The following is a 25,893-nucleotide window of genomic DNA, read 5'->3' as shown; positions in this document are numbered from 1 at the left end:
TCTCTCTCTCTCTCTCTCTCTCTCTTTCTCTATTAATTTTATGATGAAAATACTAATAGAAATGCTCAAAAATGACTTGGAATCAAATCTTTTTACACTTGCTTCCCAAAACAAAGTTTGCAATTTGGAAATACATGTTTTTTGAGTGAAAGCTCAAGAAGATATATGCATTTAAACACACACTGTCCAACATCAGAATGACTCCCATATATTTAATTGGCTTTCCCAATTAATCCTACATTAATTTGAAGTATAGACAGTAGTTTTACACTTGTAGTTGTGCACTTCTGCAGAAAAATAGATCCTTGTATGTAACAGTTAAATGCTTTTATGTTTGGCTGTGTGTGTATATATATAAAAGCAGTAACAGTTGAGTAACTCTTATTTGAGTTATACTTTTTTTTTTTTTAATGTGCTCTCTCTGAAACCCACTGAGTAAAATAACTATGCTAATAGGCGATTGCTGAATTGCTGCCTTTTTTCTGCCACTTTCCTCTTTCTTTTTCTGAAAACTCTACAGTGTTGGAGGTTGGTCTGTCGCTGGCACTTTAAAATGAACGCTACTATTTGCTCAGTGCGAAATATTTAACGCAGTGGTAATACTGATTAAGCTTTACGAGGCTGCTCGCTGTGAGTGTTATGAGACTACAGTGAGTGCAGCCGTGCGGATAGGGCTGATATTGCAGCTGTGTGTGTGTGTGTGTGTGTGTGTGTACACATTTGGCTTCCCTTTCCTCCTCTTGGACACGGTTCAGTCACAAAGAGACACTAGTGGCATTTGCTTCTCGCGCTTGTTCAATTAAGACCGGCCACAAAAGGAATGTTAAGCTGCGGCCCGCTCCGTTTATAGCACTTCAATTAATATTTCAGGATCTGGGGAAGCCTGCCACGAGACTGGCGGCCATGTTGGATGTTTGGTTAATGGGAATCACAGAAGCTCTGAGCGCCGCACGTTCAGCCGTACGCACAAACACATGGAGTCGGGAATCTAGCGAGGATTCTGGAGCGTAGTCGTTATCATCCGAAGGGGAAAAAAAGGGAAAAGAGCTTCATAAATCCTGCATGAGCCCTCCGTTCCTCTCATGTTCCTCCAAAAAAGAAGAAAAAAGAGAGAAGCTTCCGGAGTCGTTTCTCAGAAATTAAACGAATAGCCTCCGATAAACGAGCGGACAGCGAAAAAAAAAAAAAATCCATCGTCTGCTAAGCCTGTGGCCCCGGGTTTTTATTAAATATTGATTTGATTTGTAAAAGGCCAGATGCTCCGAGGTTGAACAAATGTCACAGAATCCCTTTTGTTTTGGTTTGAGTCTTTTAAAATTCTACGCAGTGGATCGCCCAGGAATGGGGCGATACAGTGCGATCACGATACAGAGATTACGATTATTATACAATATAAAATCAGAAAAGTGGGATCTGCAGACAAAGTACAATCAACCCATTGTCAAAAGTTCCTCAAAGCATCCAAAAACCACACAGATCACATAATAATTCACTCAATATCAGCAGATTTTAAAATTTAAATGTCTCCCAGCATTTAAATGCCTTATTCTCTGGTTTCATCAGCTTTTCAGTGATTAAGTGAATCAAAACGCCACAAACAATGATTCAGTTCTTTTCCTAAACTTTAATTCTAAATGGGAGCATGAAAAGTATGGGAGCATTATAAAAGTGACATTTTTTTATTTTTTTCAGAGTTTTTTTTTATTAGGAGGTTGAAAGTTAGAAGGTCAGAACTTAACTATCAAAGAAATTCCATAAATGATCAGTGTTAATATTTCCATTTGTTTCTTTATTATTAAAAAAACAAACATCATTTTTAATTCAATGTACAATCTTCTATTTTCTATTAATTTCTGATGTTTTAGTCTTGTATGTTCCAAGTATTGTTTAAGCATCCATACTGAGATATTTTGGAAGATATAACTAATAATAATAACTATACTAATAAATGAAAATTGATACTGTGTATTGAGAATAAATATAGTATTGCATTACACATAATATAATGATACTTTCCTTAGATCAATATTTTCCCACACTCCTACTAAAGATTGTTATTTAAAGACAAACAAAGCTACTTTGTTTGCTGCTGTACCCGGTAGCATCTCCGCTTCAGTCCTGCTGAGCCTGGCTGTTAGCATTCTGGCTGTCTTTCTCCAAACTTTTCATAGTTTGAACAGTGTATTGTATCGACATATTGGTAGATGATATGTTGAAGTTTGTTTGGTGGGGGTATTTTTGAATAGTTGTTTGTACTTAAATGTTTTTATACTGCACACTCTGCCATATTGCATGTGCCATGCTGTTTGGGCAGACACCTTGTTTTTCGATAGGGCTAATATGTTGGATGCTATGTCGAATGCTAAAAACGCTACACAATGCTGCACTGACCAGTTAAATATGCATTAAATGTAGATAGATCATTACCTCCCACTTTGCTATCCATTGTCTGTCATAATGCCTCAAGTTCAACCTTCAAGATTAAATTATATTTACATTAAGACTTTGGGCACAGAATAGAATTATCCTAGATGCTGTATGTTTAAATTAGCTTGCATTACATTTTGGCCAAAATAATTTTCTGTTCTTTTTTATTTTTTTATTGTGTAAATATGCCTAGTCTTCATAACACTCGCAGAGGATCATCTGGAATGTCTTAAGTTCCAAATGAAATTCTAATGATTACTATTGATTAGTTCTTTAATTGAGACTTGTTTACATTACATTACATGATGTTTTGTGAAGCCACTATATCTATAACTTTCTACCAGTGATATTTTCTGAATCTTTAGCTGTTGGGCTGATTTCAGACCTGTTTTCTGCAGAAATGTGGATGGATCAGGAGCACAGGCCGTGCTGTGTTGTTGTGTTAGAGAGGCAAGTGTGGAACGCGAGGCTGGAAACATTAGGAGGAATCAATTAGCCTGCCATTACGGAGTAAAGTGGCCCTCACTGAATCGTGTAATTATGACCTTCAGCAAAAGCCAGCTTTATGGAAGCAGAATACTACCCCCCCTCCCTCTCTCTCTTACTCTCTCTCTCTCTCTCTTACTCTCTCTCTCTCTCCGTTCCCGTCTCATTCATTCTTTCTCTCCCCCTCATTTGCGCTTAATTGTATTTATTTAAGATAATCCATTCTGTGGTTTTAATTATGTGCTTTAGGTTAAGAGAGAGATAAATAAATCATCATTTGTCTTGGTTACACATGGTTGGGAGGTCACATGTACGGCAGTGGTGGAGCATATGGTCTTCTGTGTGGTTTGCTGGGCTGTTTCTACAGTAGTAAAGACTCCCTGGACTCTCTTAATGTTAGGTTTAATAGAAATGGACAGAAGTGTGTTACGTGGTTAAAAAAAACAGTGTTTGTAGCTATATGGAGGCCTGAAATTAGATTAAACTGATTTTAGAACATTTTGGTGTCTGAAATCACATAAGCAAGTACAGTATATTTTAAATTATTTGGCTATTATTATTATTATTATTATTTTATTATTACTGTTAGTCCTGACGCTGTCAGTCTGCCTGCTCTGGACTCTGAACTACACAACAAAGACTCCACTTCCCAGAATGCACTCACTTCGGACTTCCCTGTCTCTGCTGATCATTTGATGATACGGTGTTCCCACTCCCCCAGTTACTGATTGTTTTCACCTGGTCTGTTTAGTATAAATACCATTCATTTTGCTCTGTTCCTTGCCGAGTATTGAATCTGGCTATCTATCTTTTCTACAACACATTTTATTTGATCACTACCTTTGTTTCCGACTGTTGATTTTAGCCTCGCCCTCTCTATTGTTATTTCAGTTCAATGCTGAAATATTTTTGCATTTTTTTAAGTACTCTCTCTTTTGCCTTTGCAATTTCTTTGCTGGATTTACTGTGTATGACCCTGTTTTGCCTGACTGTGCTCTGATATTTTGTTTATATTTGCTGCCATATTGCTATATTACTGACCCTGCCCGTCCCTTACTACGCCTATAGGCCAAGCCCCTGTGAGTGTGAGTGTCTGTGGTGTATCTGGTCTTCGTGACAATTATATTGTTGTTTTTACCCCAACATATTTGTTTATTTATATGTTTCCAATTTAGCAATTTCCATTTCTTTCACCCATAACTTCGACTGAACTAACATCATATGATCGCAACCAATAATGGATGGCATTACCAGGGATCTGAGCCTGTTTTCTCCTAATGATGGAGGCAGCACTTAGACAGTCACTCCACCCAGTGGCCCATAGTGTGTGAGATGGAGCTGCACAATATATAATTTCAGTATCATATCAGTATCGTATCGTATCAGTAAGCTGCTGCTGGATAAACAGAGCTTCGACAGCAGCTGTGCTCTCGCTCTTTAGTCGGACGACAGTGCCGTGCACCAATCAGCTGTCAATGAGGAATGACAGCACAGCCCAAATGGCACAGTCCGGCTCTGTTGTTGTGTTGGTGGCTGACAGATGCTGTCCGGATTCTCCAGTTCAGGTCCAGGTCCAGCTTTTTGGCTGCAGGTCTGCATCAGACTGTTCCACTGCTCTCACTGGCTTCAGCCTGCTTTAGTCAATCACTTCAGATAATCTGTTATAATAGACAGATATTTATAAATCTCCTCACAATAAAACATCACTGTCTGGAGACATTCAAATATACTGTGAATAAATTCTGTAGGTTTCTCTACAGAGCAACAGTTCTGCACTGTCTAAAGCTTAATTACTGTGCAGTAGTTTTATTTGACTTATTAAACAAAAGGAAGATAAATATGCAGATCTGTGCAAATGTTTTTTTTTATATAATTGTGTACACTAGGGTCTCTTTTAAAATATTAAGAGAAGTTTTAGGACAGCTTTTATTTGTCTTTTAACCCCTTTAAACATCGTTGCTGACGATGTTTTGTTTTTTTTGTTGTTGTTAAATTAAAGCTTATTAAAAACAAGGAATTATTTGGAAATGTCCAAATTTTGCCAGTGAAACAAACAAAAAAAAAATATTTGTCACAGAATGAAAATGCAATGTATTACTAATAAAGTTGAGTGTTTTTTTTTTTAATTATTAAAATATTTATATTTAAAATATTCTTCCCCCATCTGCCACCACTCTCCTTATTGGAAGACGCCTTTTTTAATAACAACAAAAAAGAAATATATATTATTCTATTTAAGTTTAAATACATCTAAATAATAAGTAATTGTCAGTAAATAAGCAGTTTTATTGTTGTATATTTTTATCATTTCAGATGATGTAGATATGAACAAAAACAAAAAGAAAAAAATAAAGGTAGAAAAAAACACATATAAAACAATAATACAACTATGAAAATGTGTTAAAAAAAATAAAATTAAAATTAGTAAAAAGGAAAAAAAAAAAAAAATTCTATTGCTTGTGCAAAAAGTGTTTTTACATCAAAAATTTTCCTTTGGACCAACAGTGGCCAAAAAAAAAAAAGTCTGTTGTAATATAATCTGAGAGAGTGAGTTGGTTTGAGGTGAAGTGAGTCTTGTTTAACAGCAGCGCTGCTTAGAGAGCGTCTCTGAGTGGCAGAGGCAGAAACAGACATGTGCAGAAATATAAAGACATAGAGATATAGAGATATTAAATCTGACTGATCTGAGTTCAGTCACCGGGCCGGTTCACCACAGGCCGGGTTCACTTCTTCAGCTCCGGACCTCCTGTAAATCTCAGCACTGTTTTTATGGTGCCAGAAACACGGCTGCATATGACCTCATAAATCGTCTACGCCTCTAAAATGATTCACATCAAGCCTTTGATTGGTTCTTTTGATCCCGTCGCTGATTTTACTCTGTGTTTTAGTCTGGCGGAGGAGTGGCTGAGGCGGGTCTGGTCTTCACCGGCCAAACTGCTGTTCTTTTTAAAGGGGCCAATGGTGGAGAGGAACCCCGGCCAAGTTAAATAAACACTGGCGGACGCGCGGCGGAGCGGAGACTTGGCAGATGCGGATTGAATCGTTGCGTGAACAGGGGGAGTTTTTATGTTCCATTTTCACTTGACAGTCTAGACGTTTTATAACGTTGGGAAGAATTCTATCGGCCTTGGGTTTCTGCTGAAGGCCTCGCGCTCGGCCTTTTCTGCTCCATCTGACAAGACATAAAGCGTGAGATATTCACTCGCTACGCACGAGCCTCAGAGCGCTCTTTTAAAATCTGTTTTTTTGAAGTTTCTTATTGAATACTTTAGAAAATGAGAATAACTTTTCCTTGAAAATAAAAATTAAGGATGTGCAATAAAGACAAAGTTTGGGTTTAAAATGATATGGCTGTTAGGGGTGAACAACATAACTCTAAAATAATATCACAATATTTCATGGTATTTTTGCAATAATGAAACTCTTGGCGATATGGCAAAACACTGAATTTAAAAAAATATATATCATACATATATATATATGTTTCAAGAATACACTGCTGAAACAAAACAAAAAAAAAAGTGACGCGATGGCGATGCTTAAACATATATATATATATATATATATATATATATATATAGATAGATAGATGTATAGATGTATGGATGTGCATTTCTATGAGCGTATTAGGGGTGGGCGATATAGCCTTCAAATAATATCACGATATTTCATGGTATTTTTTTGCTATAATAATAACTGATTGATTAGAATTACACAAATTATTTCAAGAATACACAAATTTAGTTTTATTATTGCATACTTATTGCACACCCCTAACTGAGATATTAAAAAAAATATATACAATAATTTGAATAATTACAGAAGTCAATGATCCAGAATGTCATGATACTAATAAATATAATAATGTACTCCAAACATCTCCATATATCCAGGATTAAAGTAAAATAAATGATACTGGACAAATGGATATAATCTGTCTCTATAAGACATATAATGGGAAATTAGGGAATTTAAACAATGTGATTTTTTATTTTTTGCTAGAAACAGCAAAAAAAATAGTACCCTGATGAAAACATTCATTAAGAACTGTAATTGAAATTGTTGAGGGCTTATTTTAATATCACAGCCTTATTTACTATCACAGTATTAATATTATAAAACAACACACTATGTAGTTTTTTTATATATATATTTATATGTATATTTAAGTGCAGCACTGCTGCATTTTTACTCCCATTTAGCAGCTTGTTTCAGTGTTTTTTTTCTGTTCTTGTTCTTCTGGTTTGTTTGGGTTTGGCTCATTCCTTCTCACACAATTTGTTCGCTCACTGAGGAGAAAAACCCTGCTCTTTTAGGGGCTCTTTTAAAAGGTTAGGGGGAGCTTTGTGACAGCTGCCGAGTGAACTTTAAGCTTTTATTCGTCTTTTAACCCTTAAAAGTTGCTGCCGGTGACGAAAGCGTGCTGTTTCTCACTTAAAGCTTCTTAAAAACAGGGAAATTATGTGACATTTCAGAATTTCCCCAATGAAACAATTGAAAACATAATACTAATACGTTTGGGTGGTATTTTTTATATTGTTACACTCTCCATATGTGGACCTATCATATGAGTCAAATGTTTTTTTTTTTTTTTTTTTTTTTTTTAGACAAAATTACTCTGTGCTTTTAAGAGAGACACAAGAAGGTGCACTGTGGGAATACCAATCAGCGATTGGTGATGTCGCACCCAGAAAGCAGATGGAAAAATAAAACATGCACACTGTTTCAGTGAAGTTTCTCCAGCACTAAGGCTGGAGCAGTATTAGCATTAGCCGCTACCCGCAGCGCTAGCTCTTTTAAAGCAAGTTACATTAAAACAAGCTAGCGCTGCTGCTAACCGTGCTGTTAAAAATATTGGAAATCTAAGTTTACTGTAAATAAACTGAAGTGCATTACTCACCCAAATAAACAGTTTTCAGGAGAGGAATCTGTGTAGATTACTGTGCGACACTCTTGTTCCTTACTAGTGTCGCTTAAAATGCGCCTCATAATCTGGTGCGCCTTATGCATGAAAAAAAGACCAGAAAATAGACTTTCATTGATATTGCACCTTTAATCCGGTGCGCCTTATAGTGCAAAATTACGTATAAGGTAATTCACCACTGAAAATTGGTGCTAGTAAGCTATTTTGCATCTGAAAAACTAGTCTTTAAAAGTATATACATTAAATATATAAATAATAACAGACGATTCTAAAGCTTGTATGGGTTGTGAACATGATTTGTACTCATTGTAAACATTTTCACTGTTTAAGTTCTAAAAAATAAGCCATCTGTCTCCAAAAAACAAGCACACAAGAAACTAAGACACGTTTTTGTCATTTTATTTTAAAGGTGCAATAAGTAATATTTTTCTAAATGTATTTTTACCATAAACTACATTTTTCCTGGCAAGCTGTAGCCCCTATGGCCTTTTATAATAGAAAGGGCTTTAACAGCTCACAAACTTTTTAAAATTGTTTTAAATTGTTGTGTAATATACATAATTATACATAGATTTAGAGAAAAAAATGCTTGTTGCACCTTTAAATGTCCATACAATCAATGTATTAAACATCACGGTAACTTTTTAACCTTTTAAAAATAAAATATATCGTTTCTACAGTATAGAAAGAAGAAGTGTAAGCACCCCCCCAACACACACACACACACACGCAAACACACACACACACTCTGCCCCAGTTACCTTATCAGGTTGTGTGAATCCTGTAATGAAACTGTAATGAAACAGGATGTATCCGCAGCTCATTTCTCCCATGAGGCTCAGACCACACGCTGGGCCCGAGGCACGACCCGGTGACCTCTCCCACTCGCCAGCAGTCCCCGCATTTGCATGGATACACTTAAAAAGACCCCCACGCCCCCCGCCCCCCTCTGGCCGTACAGCAGGGCTCTTTCTCACCGGACTGACCCCACGCCGCGGCGTCCGAAACCCCGGCCCGCAGTCTGGGGTTAATGCACCAAGCGCTCGTCTTTGTCTCTGTATTAATGAAGTGCTCTCTCTTTTCACTGCCAGACAATGGCACGCATAATGAGTGTTAATGCCCGAGACCGCTCGGCCGACTGGCTTTAAGCTCCCGACTCTCAAAGTCATATTTTTGCCAAAGTGTCAAAACTTGCGGGGGAAATGATTGTCAACCTTTTGACTGGAGCTGGATTGATTGGGTAAGGGCTGAGAATGGAGGCGGCTAACTGAAATGGATGGAGATACTGTAGCTCCGATGAAAGGGACAAGCCTCTGAGTGTACGTGTGTGTATTGAAGATGGCAGGCCACCTCAGTCATTGTGTGAGAGAGAGAGAGAGAGAGAGAGAGGGAAGAGAGACCTCTAATGGTGCAGAGTAAACCTGCAGACCTGCAGCTCCTCACTGCAGATTTACAGTTCCAGGGCATTGCCATTTACTGAGAGGTTCAGGGAAGGACTTTATTTTACTATAATAAAAGCCTGACAAATCAACAATTCATCAAATATGAGGAGAGTTACTGTGAATCGATGTGGTTCGAGCCACAGCGTCAGATCCAGTGCATTCAGACTAAATGACTTTTATTGTTTGCAATCTTTTTCTTATCAGAGTATTATCTGTACTTTCTTTTTTTGCTTTTGGTCTTTTGTAGAGAATAAAAAATGACAAAAAAAAAAAAAAATCAGCCAGACTTTCTCAGAACAACCCTGAATACTAGAGATGCCCTAAATATTCTACAACCAAAATTATGCGACTGATATATATATAATATTTTTTTACGTTTGCATTTGCTTTTTCTTCTTTGTAGAGCATTAAAAAAATACATGTAGACTATTTAATTCGTATGCAATGGCAGCAGCTGCATTTAGTCTTCGGTCAAATGTTTCATGATGTTTAGTTCAGTTTTTGGCCAAATATTTCTATTGAGGTTAATTTAGTGCAGATTAATCAATATACAATTATATCAGTTTTCCTTTTTCTTTCTTTTTCCTGTTTTAAATCTGTGTTAAAACTTTTTTCATTGTGTGTGTTCATGTGCTTTCCTACTCTGATTATTGTGTGACATGGAAGAAAATGGAAGAGGACTTAATCATTAAAAAGAGCCAATAAAATGTGGTGACAAATGTAAGATAGATTTAAGGGTCATATCACATATTAGCACAAATACATTCTTTTAATAATCAAAATGTTTTAAGCAAATACAAAATACGACAGTCACCTGTAGATTCTACTATAATAAAGATAAAGGTAATAGTTTCTGATTAAATGTAGCCAACTATGTAATTTCTGTGACATTGCCCACCCTGACCCTGATCTCCCCTCCCCTGATTTGTTTCAGTGCTGAGTATTCGTGGAGCTCAGGAGGAGGAGCCTCCAGATGCGCAGCTGATGCGATTGGACAACATGCTGCTGGCGGAGGGAGTCTCCGGACCGGAGAAAGGCGGTGGGTCGGCGGCGGCGGCGGCAGCAGCTGCAGCGTCGGGCGGAGCCGGGGCCGATAACTCCGCTGAGCACTCCGACTACAGAGCTAAACTCTCTCAGATCCGCCAGATCTACCACACGGAGCTGGAGAAATACGAGCAGGTGAGCAGAGAGATATGAACTGGATGATTGTGAAATAGTATGATTGATAAATGTGATACAAACCTTAAACAATCAGGAGATTCGCTGGTTTGAATCCCAGTCATGCAGCTTGCCATCAGCTGCCAGAGCCCAGAGAGAGCACAGATGGCCTTGCTCTTTCTGGGTGGGTACAGTAGATGGCGATCTCTCTTTCCCCTCATCACTCCTAGGGTGATGTGGATCAGCACAAGGCTGCGTCTGTGAGCTGATGTATCAGAACCAAGTCGCTGCAATTCTCTCTGAGAGCGCTGTGATGCTACTCGGTTCAAAAAGAGGCTGACATCACATGTGTCGGAGGAGGCATGTGCTAGTCTTTAATTCAAACATTTGAAAGAACAATATATATTAAATAGTAGATCCAATGGAAATATATATATATTTTTTAATATATTATTCTATGACTCGTCATGGTATGTCAGATTTCTGCCAGAGCCGCTTGCCTGTTCGCATGGACAGTTCTAGCCAGATGCTGCCGGTCACAATCATTATTGCTTACTGTGCTGTTCTCTGTTGGTAGTAACATCAGCCTGGCCTCACTACAACTCCAATAATTAACCCCACTCACAAGATAACACCTCCTCACTTATAGAGGTGTGTTCGTCCCCCTAGTAATGATATCACATGACTTTTGGCATGTGTATTAAGCTATTATGTATATTAACCAACATTGCCAACATACACTCCTAAGGCCTCACAGCAGCCGCTGAAATAAAATAAACATGAAGTAAAAATAAGTATATAGGAGACTTTGTCACGTTCTTAGTACAGCAGTGAGACTCCAAAGTGATTTCGGGCAGGTTGAAGTGCATTCTGGGAAGGGGCCAGGTGTCCTCTGTGTCTGCTCAGATGAAGGAATTCATACCTGTCACACACAGGGACAGCAGACAGTTCTGCTGAGTGCACACACACAAACACACACACACACACACACACACACACACACACATTCCCATACATATATTTTAATACTCCAAACACTGGCCATCCTGCGTCACTGCCCCGAGTTGTCCTTCCCCCGGTGCCCTCCCGTCTCTCGTCTCCTCACACTGTCACTAATTCGCCGTTTGTTTTGCTTTCTGCTCACTGTGTGAACAAGCAAAGCTCTTGTGCCATTAAAGCCATTTTTAAATTGAGCCTCCAGCAGTGCGAGTGGATTAACTACTCCAGTGACTCTGTATAGTGAGGCCTAAGGCCTGTATAGTGAGGCCTGTATAGTGAGGGTGCATTAGAAAGGAGGGAGGCCATAAAGTATCTAAAATGTGAGATGAGTTTGTCCAATTCTCCAATTCTTATAAATCGCATTTTTCCTTTAATAATTATTTCCTTTAATAATTTTCCCAAAAATCGACAGTGTGCTTTATAATCCAGTGAGCCTTATGTATGAATTTTACCAGTCAGGTATTAAGGAGCAGTAAAGCCACTCTGCTGGAGCAGTATATTAGCATTAGCTGCTAACTGCAGCGCTAGCTATAGCTTTCACCGCTCAGAGGCAAATTTACAGTATATTAGACTGTAGACTGTGTTTACTGTTTTAAAACATGATCATCTCTCCAGAAGTTCATATAAATATTTCACCTTTCACGCATTGTGATCATTGTAAATTGTGATTTTGTAATGTTTCAGTTGTTTGTAACAGTTTGTACATGTTTTGTCGTGTCTCTGCAGGCCTGTAACGAGTTCACTACTCACGTGATGAACCTGTTACGAGAGCAGTCGCGCACGCGGCCCATTTCGCCCAAAGAGATCGAGCGCATGGTCAGCATCATCCACCGCAAGTTCAGCTCCATCCAGATGCAGCTGAAACAGAGCACCTGCGAGGCCGTCATGATCCTCCGCTCGCGCTTCCTCGACGCCAGGTCTGTGTCTGTTCAGTTCTGTATCTTTCCTCTGCTATTTCCAGAGTGGAGAAAAACAGGGCTAACCTACAGAAACAGTGGGTTTTATTTTGTTGCATTTTTTATACTAAATAGAGCAAAAAAATAAATTTCATATTGTTATTGACTTATGTAAAAAAATCTCATATATCTGAAATATTGACTCTACACGAGATAGGAAAAAGGTCTTCTTACTTTTAATTTACAAATATGATCTTGCATGTAATTTTAGAGCATTTCTACTGGTTCATTCATCAGAAATGTTTTATACTATGTAAAGAATAGCAATGTCAAAAACTAAACATGTACAATACCTTTCATACATATAATATATAGACAACAAATGGTTACCCTGCTTACTCCTGTTAGAGTAACTGTCTGCCCAGTATAGAAGTATTTTTAACTAGAAGTTTGAGAAGCATTGCTGTAAGGGTTTGATTGCACTCACTCACAGCTGAACATTAGTTAGTTACTGCTCCACTACTCAATACTGGAGTATTTTATACCCCTGTAATCCATGTCTGGCATTAGGTTAATCACAGTTCCAGTAGCTTCATGTTTATCTGCTTCATAGTGTCCTATTTTATTATACTAGCAATACTTCTCTATATGAACTAGACAAGCTTACTTTCAGCAGATAAATCTATTCTATATTTACAGAGGGGATGTCCATCCTTTCCAAACTTATAGGGCCCTATTTTAGTGATCTATAGTGCACCAGTATTTAGCTTTTCGCTCATCTGGATTTAGGGCGTGTCCGTTTGTCTTTGGTATCAGGAGGGTGCTAAAAATACGCCATCCGTGAAACATATTTAGCTGGGCGCACCTATAGGAATGGACTTTGACTGTTGACTGTTGTCAGGGTTTTAATCAGTCAGTGGAGCTCCTGTGTTATCTGCTGCCAAAATATATAGAAACACACCAGAAATGTACCTGAACACACCTCACTTCCAGACCAGCACTACCATCAGTGTAGATTTAATCCTAAACTTGTCATAGTGTACAATAGGGCCTGTAGTGTGTTTCTATAGCACATACATCGCATCTTGGTTTATATGTTATAAAAACAAACACGGTGTGTGTTCTGCTTCTCCATTGTCTGTGTAATGCAGCCTTGTATTCTCTGTACACTGTACATTGTATATATGTGAGTCTGATTATTTTCAGTGTGTGTAGGTGTTCCTGCCTGTATCTGTGTACAAAGATAACATGTATCAATTGTTTGGACGCTTTTGTTTCGTTCGCACGTGAGAGCCGGGATCCACGCGAGAGCAGCGTTTTTATCTCATTGTGTGCTCTCTCTCTCTTTCCTCGCTAGCTGCCTCGCTTTAAGCCCGTGACAGACACATCCATGTGCAACCTCACACTCGTGCAATTTAATTGTGCAGATTTGCGTCCCTCGACACGCCGTAGCGTCACTGATCCCGGCCGATTCGGACCCAGGCCGCCTCTCTCTCTCTCTCTCTCTACGTTTTTCCGCACGCTAGACCACATGCGAGCCTCCGCACGCCACAGAGTGTGCAGCGCTTCCCTTCTTTAATGTAATCGCTTGTTCCCTTTGATACATGCCTGGGATTTGCATACATTTCTTTGAGGATAAATCACGCTGGAAGCCTTGAGTCGGAGGCATAACATTTAAATGAGCCTCTCGCTCCCTTTCACCACGCACTATCCATTCTGCTGCAAATGATGGTGAAGGCATCTCTCTCTCTCTCTTTCTCTCTCCCCCTTTCTCGCTCTCTCGCCCGCTCAGCGCTCTTCAGATTAATTCTTTCGCAGGCTGAAACCATGCTAGGCTCATTTGCATACGGTGAAGAGCTTTGTGGGTAGGAAATCGTCTGGCTCCGTGTTCCGGGGAGGATCTCCCAGGGTTCAGTGCTGCATATGCAAAGCCCCTGCGCTTTGCCCCCCTGAGACATGCCACATTCACACACTCTTAACCCAAAAGATGAGTAATGCTGAAAGCAGGGCGAATTCACTGGCGCCCAACTCATTCCTCTCCTTCCTCTCTCTTTCTAAAGCCTTTAAAACCTTCTTCCTTTCTTTATTTATTCAGTGTGTATTCAGAGTGTAAAGGGGTTAATATGTGAATGTATAAGTGTGTGAGTGTGTGAGTGTGTCTCGCAGTGTCTCTCTGACATATCCTCATGGATGAAGGAGCATCACCTTCAATTAAATCTCTCAAAGACTGAACTTCTGGTTATACCAGCAAAACCATCTTTTCAACACAACTTCTCTATAAGTATCGACTCTCTCTCTCTCTCACCGACAAAGGTTGCTAGGAACCTGGGTGTTCTGGTTGATGACCAGCTCTCCTTCACGGACCATGTGGCCTCAGTTGCTCGGTCCTGCCGCTTTGCGCTCTATAACATCCGAAAAATTAGACCGTTCTTGACGCAACAGGCCACCCAACTCCTGGTGCAAGCGGTCGTCATCTCACGCCTCGACTACTGCAATGCCCTGCTAACTGGCCTCCCGGCCTGCGTAGTAAAACCACTCCAGATGATCCAGAACACAGCAGCACGTCTGGTCTTCAACCAGCCAAAACGGGCACATGTCACCCCGCTGCTCATTGAGCTTCATTGGCTACCAGTTGATGCTCGCATCAAATTCAAAGCTCTTACAATCGCCTACAAGGTGATGACAGTACAGGCTCCTTCCTACCTGCACTCGCTCCTGAAGGCTTACGCTACCTCCCGGCCGCTGCGCTCCTCCAATGAACGTCGCCTCGCTTTACCAAACATTCACACAAAGCAATCCAGACTGTTCTCATACAGAGTTCCCCAATGGTGGAACAAACTACCCTCCACTACCAGATCAGGAGAATCTCTCGCTATCTTTAAGAAACTCCTGAAGACAGAGCTCTTCAAAGAGCACTTACTCTCTTAACACCTCTAACACACTAACTACTTCTAACCTCATTTCCTTCTTCCCCTCCTTCACTCCTCTATCCTATTATTCCCCTTTGACCTCCTTTTATCCCTATCCAAAGATGTTTTACCTTTAAACTTATTTTACATTGTACTTGACTATTGTAAGTTGCTTTGGACAAAAGCGTCTGCCAAATGTAATGTAATGTAATGTGTGTGGCCTGCTTTAGGTTTCACTGTAAATTGGTAAAATAATTACTATAATATGTGTTAGGCAGAGTAGTCAACCTACAGCCCTATTGCAACATATGTAGCAGAAACTGTGTGAGAATATTCTGTATATAAACTGTATGGGATGAATTATGGATATCATTAGGAACCTCTACAACTCCATGTACATATGAACTCTAAGTAGTCCAGTGGTCTAAAGCGCTGCCACTATGATCAGTGATGATGAGTTTCATGTTGGTTCAAATCCCGGTCATGCAGCTTGCCATCACACCTGCCAGAGCCCTGAGAGAGCACAATATGCTTTGCTCTCTCTGGGTGGGTAGATGAAGCTCTTTGCCCTCATCACTCCTACCCAATTGGCCGACAACATCAATAAACGTTAATTTCAGGTTGAATGTTGGTCTTGATGTCAGATGGCAAAAAATTTACGTCAGTAAACATCTAATACTGTTATGTGAATGTAGGGTAGGGTGATGTCGCTCAGCATGAGCTGTATGTCTGTGAGCTGATGTATTGAAAACCAAGTTGCTGCGCTTTCCTCCGAGTTCGCTGTGATGCTACTCGGCACGAAGTTCGAAAAGCGGCGGACTCAGACTTTACTTGTGCTAATCTTCACCATCCTGGTGTTGAGGCATCACTAGTGATAGAATAGTGATAGAGTCCTAATGAGTGGGTTGGGTAATTAGCACTGTAAATTGGGGAGAAAATGAAAAAAAAAAAAAAACTAAATAAAAATGAGCAAGAGTTATATCGATCTTAGTTTTGTTGTTACTCTTTATCTTCCTTACGAAAAGCATTGCAATCTGACACTTTCCTCTCATTGAAACTATTTGGATATTTGAATACAGCTCCTCTCAGCAGACCTGGGTTCACCCAGTTCCCGAGTGAGGCGGAGATGCCACTGCTATAGACAGTCTCTCCTAATGTTACAAGTACGTACACTGCTTGCCAGTGGCAGCAGTTATTGACAGTCTGTTTATTCTAACAGTGGATGTGCAGTAATGTGGCGTTTGCTCCGTTAGCGTGTGAATCCTTCACCTCACAAAGACGAGACTTTTTCCTCATGGAGGAGGAACTGAGGAACTTCTTTCAGGCTGTATTTTTCTTGGTTAGACTGAGAGACAGCAGGTTATACTGAGAGTTTGATGGAACGTCTCATTTGTACATTTCTCCCCTGCTTTAGCTCCCTCAAACTTACTCATTCAGTCGAGACGTATACAGAGGAGCCTGTTTACACCTGATGATATTAGCATGTGATTTTAGTGGTTGGATCAGGTTTGGATTTTGCTTGTCCCTAATGAAGAAGTCAGGTGTAAACACAGCCAAGATGCATTGTAATCAGATTACAATCAGATTAATCAAACCACATTTAGAACTTTTCCACCGACGTGCACCAACGGCACCATTCTGGTTTGCATATCTAATTTTGAACCATTTGCCGCGATTCAACCAACAAACCGAATTTTAACACAAGTAAGAACAGAAAGCATTTTCTGTGATTAGGTTCCTTTATGCAAGTAAAAATATGTTTGTTGAAAAAAAAAATTATATATTTTTTAAACTATTTTAGATTAGATATCTTTTTTAAACTATTTGTGAAACCTGGATTAGGAACATTTTGATAAGAAACAACTGTAAAACTGTGTTCTCATGCCGGAGACACATTTTCATGCATCTTGGCATCATGTTCTCTTCCTCCACCAGTCTTACACACTGTTTTTTGGATAACTTTATGCTGCTTTACTCCTGGTGCAAAAATTCAAGCAGTTCAGTTTGGTTGTTTGATGGCTTGAGATCATCCATCTTCCTCTTGATTATATTCCAGAGGTTTTTAATTTAGTAAAATCAAAGAAACTCATCATTTTTAAGTGAACTCTTATGTGTTTTGTCTTCACAGGAGGAAAAGACGGAACTTCAACAAGCAAGCCACAGAGATCCTGAACGAGTATTTTTATTCCCACCTCAGTAACCCGTACCCCAGTGAGGAAGCCAAGGAGGAGCTGGCCAAGAAATGCTCCATCACTGTCTCCCAGGTAACTTTTTCTCTCACTTTATTACAGAGCTGTAGTTTCTGTAGTCACTTATAGCAGGAGTTATTTTTATTGAATCCTTATGTCAACTTCTGTTTTGCTGTGCTAATCAAATATACTTGTCTAATTATACATAGCTGCGTATATATATATATATATATATATATATATATATATATAGAGAGAGAGAGAGAGAGAGAGAGAGAGAGAGAGAGCTATATCAGAATATTATGACCATATCTTTTGTAGTATAATTACAGACTGTAGTTCTGTATCAGTTTTTCTGCATACTTTATTGAGTGGATCAGATGCAGCAGTGCTGCTGGAGTTTTTAAACACTGTGTTTAATCTCTCACTGTCCTCCACTGTCCTCTCACTGGAAAAAAATAAGAGACCACTTCAGTTTCTGAATCAGTTTCTCTGATTTTGCTATTAATAGCTTTATGTTTGAGTAAAATGAACATTATTGTTTTATTCTATAAACTACAGACAACATTTCTCCCAAATTACAAATAAAAATATTCTCATTTAGAGCATTTATTTACAGCTTTCAGACCTCAAATATTGCAAAGAAAACAATTTCTTATTCATAAAGTTTTAAGAGATCAGAAATCAATATTTGCTTGAATAACTCACATGCATGTTTTCATGCATCTTGGCATCATGTTCTCCTCCACCAGTCTTACACACTGCTTTTGGATAACTGTATGCTGCTTTACTCCTGCTGCATTAATTCAAGCAGTTCAGCTTGGTTTGATGGCTTGTGATCATCCACAAGGTTTTCAATTTGGTAAAATCAAAGAAACTCATTATTTTTAAGAGGTCTCTTATATTTTTCCCAAGCTGTATATATATAGTAAACTTTTTCATGCTGTATCTCTGTGTGTATAAATGTGTGTGTACGAGTGTGTGAGTGTGTGTATGAGTGTGTGAGTGGGAGTAAGGACATATAATCAGTTCCCCATGGTGACGTGCCTCTGGTGTGTTAACCCACGTGTAATTCGATACTCAATTACGAACACCTGTGTTACTGTACAGGAGTTTGCTGCACCTGCTTATGCTAAATGGATGATGCACTTAAAAGCGCTTAATGAATCTGGGGTGACATAATTTGACGATGCATCTGGGTGCCATTCTCAAATGGACTGTGGAGCGGAATGATTGGTTGAGCGTGTCTGGTGCCATTTTGTAATAAAGAAACACGTTTAGTCGCTGCCTGGGAGGGGGAAGTGTTGCTGCAGGATTGATTTGGTTTTCATTTTAATGTTGTTTATCATTAGTGCAAGCCTTTATCCGCGCAGCTTCATCTGGGAGTGTATTAGCGGTAATGGGTGTTAGTGTGTGTGAGGACGGATCCGTGCCATCGTACCGCTCGATGATAGCTAGCTGCAGACGGAGTGACTTAATGAGATTGTTATTGGCAATCTTTTTATTCTGACAGTAATGTGGAGTTTGCTCTGTTAGCATGTGTATCCTTCACCTCGCTGAGGCAGGACTTTGCCAGCGGAGGAATTATATCCGTATATTTCTCTTTGGCGGTCTTAGAAACGGCAGGTTATATTGAGAGTTTGATGAAAAATCATATTTTTCTAACTACACTGTATTTGCAAACGTTTGTGGGCAGCGTTTAGCCACTTTACCACATGTTTCATCCATTTCTGACACAGATGTGCAAATGTATACATGACATGGTCAAAAGTACAAAATAGGTCGATAATATAAAAGACAAGCACAAAAGAATTGCTAGAAAACTAGGTTCAATATCAGGCAAGGAATAAAGAGAACACTGGGGGTATAAATACAGGGGAACACAGGTTATTGAGAGCAATCTCAATAGCTAGGTGAGCCGGCAAGCAGACCTTGGCAAGCAGACGACATCGTCAGGACTAACACACTGTGGACGCAGCTTGTATTTATTATTATTATTAAACTCAATGGATGATTCAGTTCCCCAGTTTTAATGACTGAACCGTGTGTTTAGCGATTCTGCAGTTATGACGCAAAGCTCTGTCTATTTTTTCCACGTTACTCTGAAGTTGAGGACGCATGTTTCAAAATAAACATTTCAATTTTTCTTGAGCAGGTGTCCAACTGGTTCGGAAACAAACGGATCCGATATAAGAAGAACATCGGAAAGTTCCAGGAAGAAGCCAACATGTACGCTGCCAGAACCGCCGTCACCGCCGCCAACGTCTCGGCCCACGGCAGCCAGGCCAACTCTCCCTCCACACCCAATTCAGCAGGTGGGTAAATAAACCTCTCTGACGGCCCGTTGCACAAGCTCTCAACTGCGTACACTAAATCACGCTCACGTTCCTGCTCTACTGACTACTGCAGTATTACAGCGTTTAATTCATTATACAGCATCTCGACAGGCCCATGTTTTTATACCAGGTTTTATTTTTACAGCTGAATCTGAGTCTCTTTCTGAGTCAGGTCAAATATTTAAAGTAATTGTATTTATATGTTTTTAACATAAATTTTGTGAGTTGTAAGTTTTACAGTGCAATACACAGCTATAGAGTTTTGCTGTTTTTTATGGTAAATGTAAAAAAAAAATGCCCATTACTCACCAAACAAATAGTGGAAACTTCACACTAGACCTCGAGCAGTTTGGACTGTGTGTCTCTTCATCCACTCTTCCTCCAGACTCTTGATCCTCCCTTGATTTACTTTAAATGAAGTGTAAAATTTACTGATGATCAGTGATGTTTTGGAGAGACATGTCTGTCATCTGCTGGTGTTGATCCACTGTGTTTTATTATCAAGTATAAGTTCAAAATCTTACAGAACTTCATGCTTCCCTCTGCTACTGACAACTTTTACGGAGATGCAGGGTTTCATTTTCCAGCAGGACTTGGCACACTGCCAACACTGCCAAAAGTATCAATTGGTCTTAATATATAATATTCTAATTTTCAGAGATACTGATTTTGGGGTTTTTCATTGGCTGTAAGCCATAATCATCAACAATAAAATAAATAAATGCTTAAAATAGATCACTCTGTGTGTAATTCATCTATATAAAATATGAGTTTCACTTTTTAAACTGAATTACTAAAGTAAAAGGTAACACTTTATAATAACTTTAATTAATATACCATTAACTATTATTAACTATTAATGATTAATACATGTTATTTTTCACACTTTAAGAAACTAAAACGCATTGGCAGCATGCATGAACTGCAATTAATAATCATTTGCCCGGTTTAAAATTCGTATTCACTAGCAATTTATTAATGTTCAAATTCTGATGAGCTAATGATTAGCTAACATTTTTTATATGAATCTCCATGCTGATAAATGAGTGTCATGTGTGAGCATTTGTTAATATTCAAATTCTGATGAACTACTGCTTTGTTACCATCTACTAATCATTAGTTAAAAATATATTAATGTAAGTTATTATTATAAGTGTTACCCAATTAAGTAACTTTTCAAATATATATATATATATATATTTTTTTTTTTAAATGCACTAGTATACAGTAAAGTCAAAGTCAAAAGTCAAAGTGGTTTTTATTGTCATTTCAGCTATATACAGAGTACACAGTGAAACGAAACAACGTTCCTCCAGGGACCATGGTGCACATAAACACAGTGTAGACAGAACAATAGTGCAACAGTACAAAAGTGCAGACAGACAATACAACACAATACAGACAAAGAATAATAAATAACAAGACAGTGTGCAAATTATGCAGCGTGCAAAAAGTGTGCAATAGAGTCCAGTGAGGTAGTAGGGTTTTTAGTGCTTTCCATTTTCTGGGGTAAGTGGGGTAAGAGTGTGTGTGTGCATGTACAGAAAAACCATCAGTATATTATAGGATGGATGGATATACAAGTTGGTAGATAGATAGTCAGACAGGTATGGCAGAAATTGGTGTATACAGTATATATACAGTAGAAAAAGTGTATATATGATAAGATATATGTGAAATAGATGGTAGTGTAAACAGTATAAACACATGCATTCCTCTCTATCAGGCACAGCTAACACTACAGCTCACCTAAACATCGTCTGCTTCTGCTTAAGATCTTCTCTGCTTTACTCTGGTGCTCCACTCTCTGTGATCTGTACAGTCTGTCTGCTCTGTGATGCTTATCTAACTAATACTGCATGTGCTTTTTTCCTCTTTCTCTCTCTCTCTGTCTATTTTTCTTGCTCTTCTGCTTCTCCTCTCCTTGCTCTCTCTCTCTATCTCTTTCCTCTCCTCCCTGTCCTCTCTCAGGTTCTGCTGGCTCTTTTAACATGTCCAATTCTGGAGATTTGTTTATGAGTGTGCAGTCTATGAACGGGGATTCGTACCAGGGGGCTCAGGTGGGAGCCAACGTTCAGTCACAGGTACGAACCACAGCAGGATCCTCTTTACTGGAGCTTGGGCTCAACTGATTCACTCAGTGGTTAATGGTTATTTTAATTGATTATACCCTGATAGGAACGTTAATGTGGTCTGAACCTGACTCACGTCTGGAGTTTACTAATGGCTCTCATACCACTTAGATTGATGGAACAGAAGTGGGTCAGATGCAGCTGGTGTAAATGTTAAACTACATTTATGTTAAACTACTATTTTTGGACTATAAGGCATCTATTTTCTGGTCTATTTTCATACATGAGGTGCACCGGATTATTATAAGGCTCATTAAGCGACACTAGTAAGGATTCCTACATACATACTAGTGTAATTCTTAAAATAAAATATTTCAAAGTCAAACAAGTTAATGGATGTTAATCTATACAGATTTTTCTCCTGAAAACTGTTTATTTAGGTGAGTAAGGAAGCTCTTCAGTTTATTTACAGTAAGCTTACATTTCCAATATTTTTTCTAAGGCTAAGTTTTAAGTGAAGTTTCTCCAGCACTAAGGCTTGGTGCAGCAGCAGTAATAGTATTAGCTGCTAACCGCAGCGCTAGCAGGACGTAAATGCTGCTAGCGATTCGTCCCATGTAGCTTGTTTTGAACACGGCAAACACTCAAGCTACAGTCCAATATATATACATATATAAATAATAAAATATATATATGGGTAAAATTGTGGAAAAACCTGTACCTGCTTTCTAGTCATAGAATTTATTTTTGTATTATTTGTTTGAAGATTTGTGTGTATATACTATCATTTAGCTGTTTTCATTTATTTATTTTTTGCCATAATGCTTTAAAGTACATTTAAAGTTCAAACAATGTTTGAAAACAAATGTAAACTGAAATGGTTCAACCGTCATTTTAGGTTTAATACATATTCATACATATTGTACATATTAAGATAAAATAAGATAAGATAAGATAGCCTTTTATTATCCCACTCGGGGAAATTTGCATTGTTACAGCAGCAGAAACAATAGAAGAAAAGGTGCATAAAAAGAGCATAAAAAGATACATAGACAGGTCAACAAAAGTAGATGCACATCTGTTATCTAAATATGATAAATAAAAATCTACAAATTTACAGGCGATTATTTAAAAATAGAAAAAGGGATACTAAAGGAAAATTAAATGAACAAGTTTGCATTAATGAGTGATTTAAGAAAAGCAGATACATCCCGGGAACATATCTCAGGTATTACACATATTATTATATAATTTATTATTTATTTGTCATTACATTCTTCACTGATCTTTTAGTTTACTTTAAAGTCCCTCTTCAATGACTTTAACTCCAGCATTTCCTGTGCTTTCCTCTCTTTATTAGATCTCAGTTTGTGAGCTCTGAGTTGGTTTGACTTTGCTCTCTTTGTTTGTGTGTCTTTATCGTGACCTTCTCTCTGCATCGTGTGTTTCAGGTGGATACCCTTCGCCATGTTATCAGCCAGACAGGAGGATACAGTGATGGCCTCACAGCCAGCCAGATGTACAGTCCGCAGGGCATCAATGTAAGCAGAGAACAAAAAAAAAAAATCTCTTTTTTTCTTCTGAGATGTTTTGCCCTCTACCAATTATTTCAAAGCCATAGGGCTCAGAACGCCACTTAGCGGGACTTGTCTGCATTTCTCTGGTCACCTAGTTGATTGGCCGCGTGTTGCCGATGCCGACGGGCAGAGTGCCGCCCGGCGAGTCTCGGACACATGGCCGGCCGCCTCACACGCCGCGCGTTCGTCTGAGCCCGTCACATCCAATCACGTCTTCCGGGGCACCTGCAGTCTCACGGCCCGCGCTGAGGGGAGCAGGGGGGGGATTAGAGGGGGAATCGGTGGGGGGGACAGGTGACACGGGGCTCCAGTAGCCCAAAATCACTGCGTCCTTAAAACTGGCCAAGGGCCAAAAATAGAGAGAAAAACAAGATCCTGAGGACAAAAATCCAACAGCAGAATACTAAAAATAAAACTGTAAAAAAACACCGGCCAGCAGCTGAAACACTGTAAAACAGAGCACAAGCGCACGTGGTATGTGTAATTAATTTAATAGTAGTTGTAGTAATATATATATATATATATATCATATATTATATTATATATTAGTTTATTTAGTTTTATTTATCAGAGAATATATTATATAATGAGTATATTATTATGATATATATTTTTTTAATGCTACAATTTGATATTCAGATTTATGAAATTCACAAAATGTCTTTGATTTTATTTAATTGAATTTTTGCATCAGAAGTAAAGGCATTAAGTTATCTAAAAGCAGTGTGTAAGACTGGTGGAGGAGAACATGCCAAGATGCATTAAAAAAACTGTGATTAAAAAACAGGGTTTATTCCACCAAATATTGATTTCTGAGCTCTTAAAACTGTATTTTCTTTGTCTGAAAGCTCTGCAAATTTTTGTTATTTTCTGCAAATAAATGCTTTAAATGGCAATATTTTATTTAGAATTATTTGGGAGAAATGTTGTTGTAGAGTTTATAGAATAAAACAACAATGTTTTATTTCTTTTTACTCGAAGATAAACCTATAAATAGCAAAATCAGAGAATCTGATTCTGAAACTGAACTGCACTCTTTATTTTTCATCTTCCATAGCTGTATATGTTTATTATTAATTGAAAAAGGCTCATTTAACAATAAATTAGGATTTTTTTATTATTATGCATATATACAAATTTATATTAAACTACCGTATTTTTCGGACTATAAGGCGCACCGTATTATAAGACGCACTATCAAAGAACGCCTATTTTCTGGTATTTTTCCATACATAGGGCGCATCGCATTATAAGGCGCGTTAAGTGACACTAGAAAGGGTGCCTATATCAAAGTGAACAGGGGTGGCGCCATGTTTCCCTTCCCCCACGGGGGGGGGTGTCTTGCCGGTGGAGCGTCTCAGTATACAAGTCTACCTCTTTCAAAGTCAAACGAGTGCTGGATATTAATCTACACAGATTCCTCTCCTGAAAACTGTTTATTTGGGTGAGTAACGTGCTTCAGTTTATTTACAGTAAGCTTAGATTTCCAGATGTCCACTAAGGCTTGCTGCACCAGCGTTAGCATAGCTATCCGCTAGCACGCTAGCTAGTCCCCTAAACTAGTAAAGTTAACCCAAACTTAAACGACAGCGTTACACTGAGTAATCCTGCGTGTTCTGGTAAGACAGTGAGATATTAGCTAGCGATTCGTCCCCCGTAGCTTGTTTTAACACGGTAAACAAGCAGATTACAGGCTGATAAAACTCACCTCTGAGAGAGTTAGCGCTTAGCATCTAGCTAATGCTAGCCAGGCAAAGCAGCACAGACTTACAGGCTGATAACTCACCTCTGAACTGTGAAGGCTTAGCGATTAGCATCTAACTCTAATAATACTGCTCCAGCAGTATTAAAAGTACTAAATTTAGATAATACTGATCTCTGAACAGTGAAAAAGCTAGCTAGCTTAGCGGTTAGCATCTAGCTAATGCTATTGCTGCTCCAGCCACGGAGCTGCACGGCTCTGCACGGAGTGTGTGTTTACTTTAGATAATTTAGATAATACTGATCTCTGAACAGTGAATAAGCTAGCTAATGCTATTGCTGCTCCAGCCACGGAGCTGCACGGCTCTGCACGGAGTGTGTGTTTACTTTAGATAATTTAGATAATACTGATCTCTGAACAGTGAATAAGCTAGCTAATGCTATTGCTGCTCCAGCCTCGGAGCTGCACGGCTCTGGACTCTGTATAGCACTGAAACTCTCTATAACGCTGCACCGAGTGTGTGTTTACTGCTCCTTACAACCTGACGGGTAAAATCCATACAAAAGGCGCACCGTATTATAAGACGCACTGTCAATTTTTGTGAAAATTAAAAGTTTTTAAGTGCGCCTTATAGTCCGAAAAATACGGTAATAAAACAATGCAATTGAAATTATATAAAAAAAACACAGTTGCTGCTCTTATTTATTTCCCTCCCTTTTCCTTTGGGGAGGGGTCAGAGCGAGCGTTGGGGAGGGGCTGGCTGGCTGCTGGCGACT

General features: G+C 38.8%; 1 protein-coding gene across 4 annotated transcripts in view; it reads left to right on the top strand.

Annotated features, from left to right (window-relative positions):
- pbx1b (pre-B-cell leukemia homeobox 1b) overlaps positions 1–25,893 on the top strand; it is a 110,002-nt gene that overhangs the window by 74,915 nt on the left and 9,194 nt on the right. Inside the window, exons 3-8 of one of the 4 annotated variants that reach the window (XM_022675378.2) lie at positions 10,214–10,458; positions 12,163–12,353; positions 17,370–17,505; positions 19,586–19,745; positions 21,738–21,850; positions 23,290–23,379. In XM_022675378.2, coding sequence (XP_022531099.1) covers positions 10,214–10,458; positions 12,163–12,353; positions 17,370–17,505; positions 19,586–19,745; positions 21,738–21,850; positions 23,290–23,379 — 935 coding nt within the window. Of the gene's footprint in view, positions 1–10,213; positions 10,459–12,162; positions 12,354–17,369; positions 17,506–19,582; positions 19,746–21,737; positions 21,851–23,289; positions 23,380–25,893 lie in introns of all 4 variants that reach the window. The other 3 variants (XM_049479271.1, XM_049479273.1, XM_049479272.1) reach the window with 3 other exon arrangements.

Source organism: Astyanax mexicanus, chromosome 5, assembly GCF_023375975.1.
Source record: "Astyanax mexicanus isolate ESR-SI-001 chromosome 5, AstMex3_surface, whole genome shotgun sequence".
Classification (NCBI taxonomy): domain Eukaryota; kingdom Metazoa; phylum Chordata; class Actinopteri; order Characiformes; family Acestrorhamphidae; genus Astyanax; species Astyanax mexicanus.
This window is presented reverse-complemented; position numbering and strand designations above follow the sequence as displayed.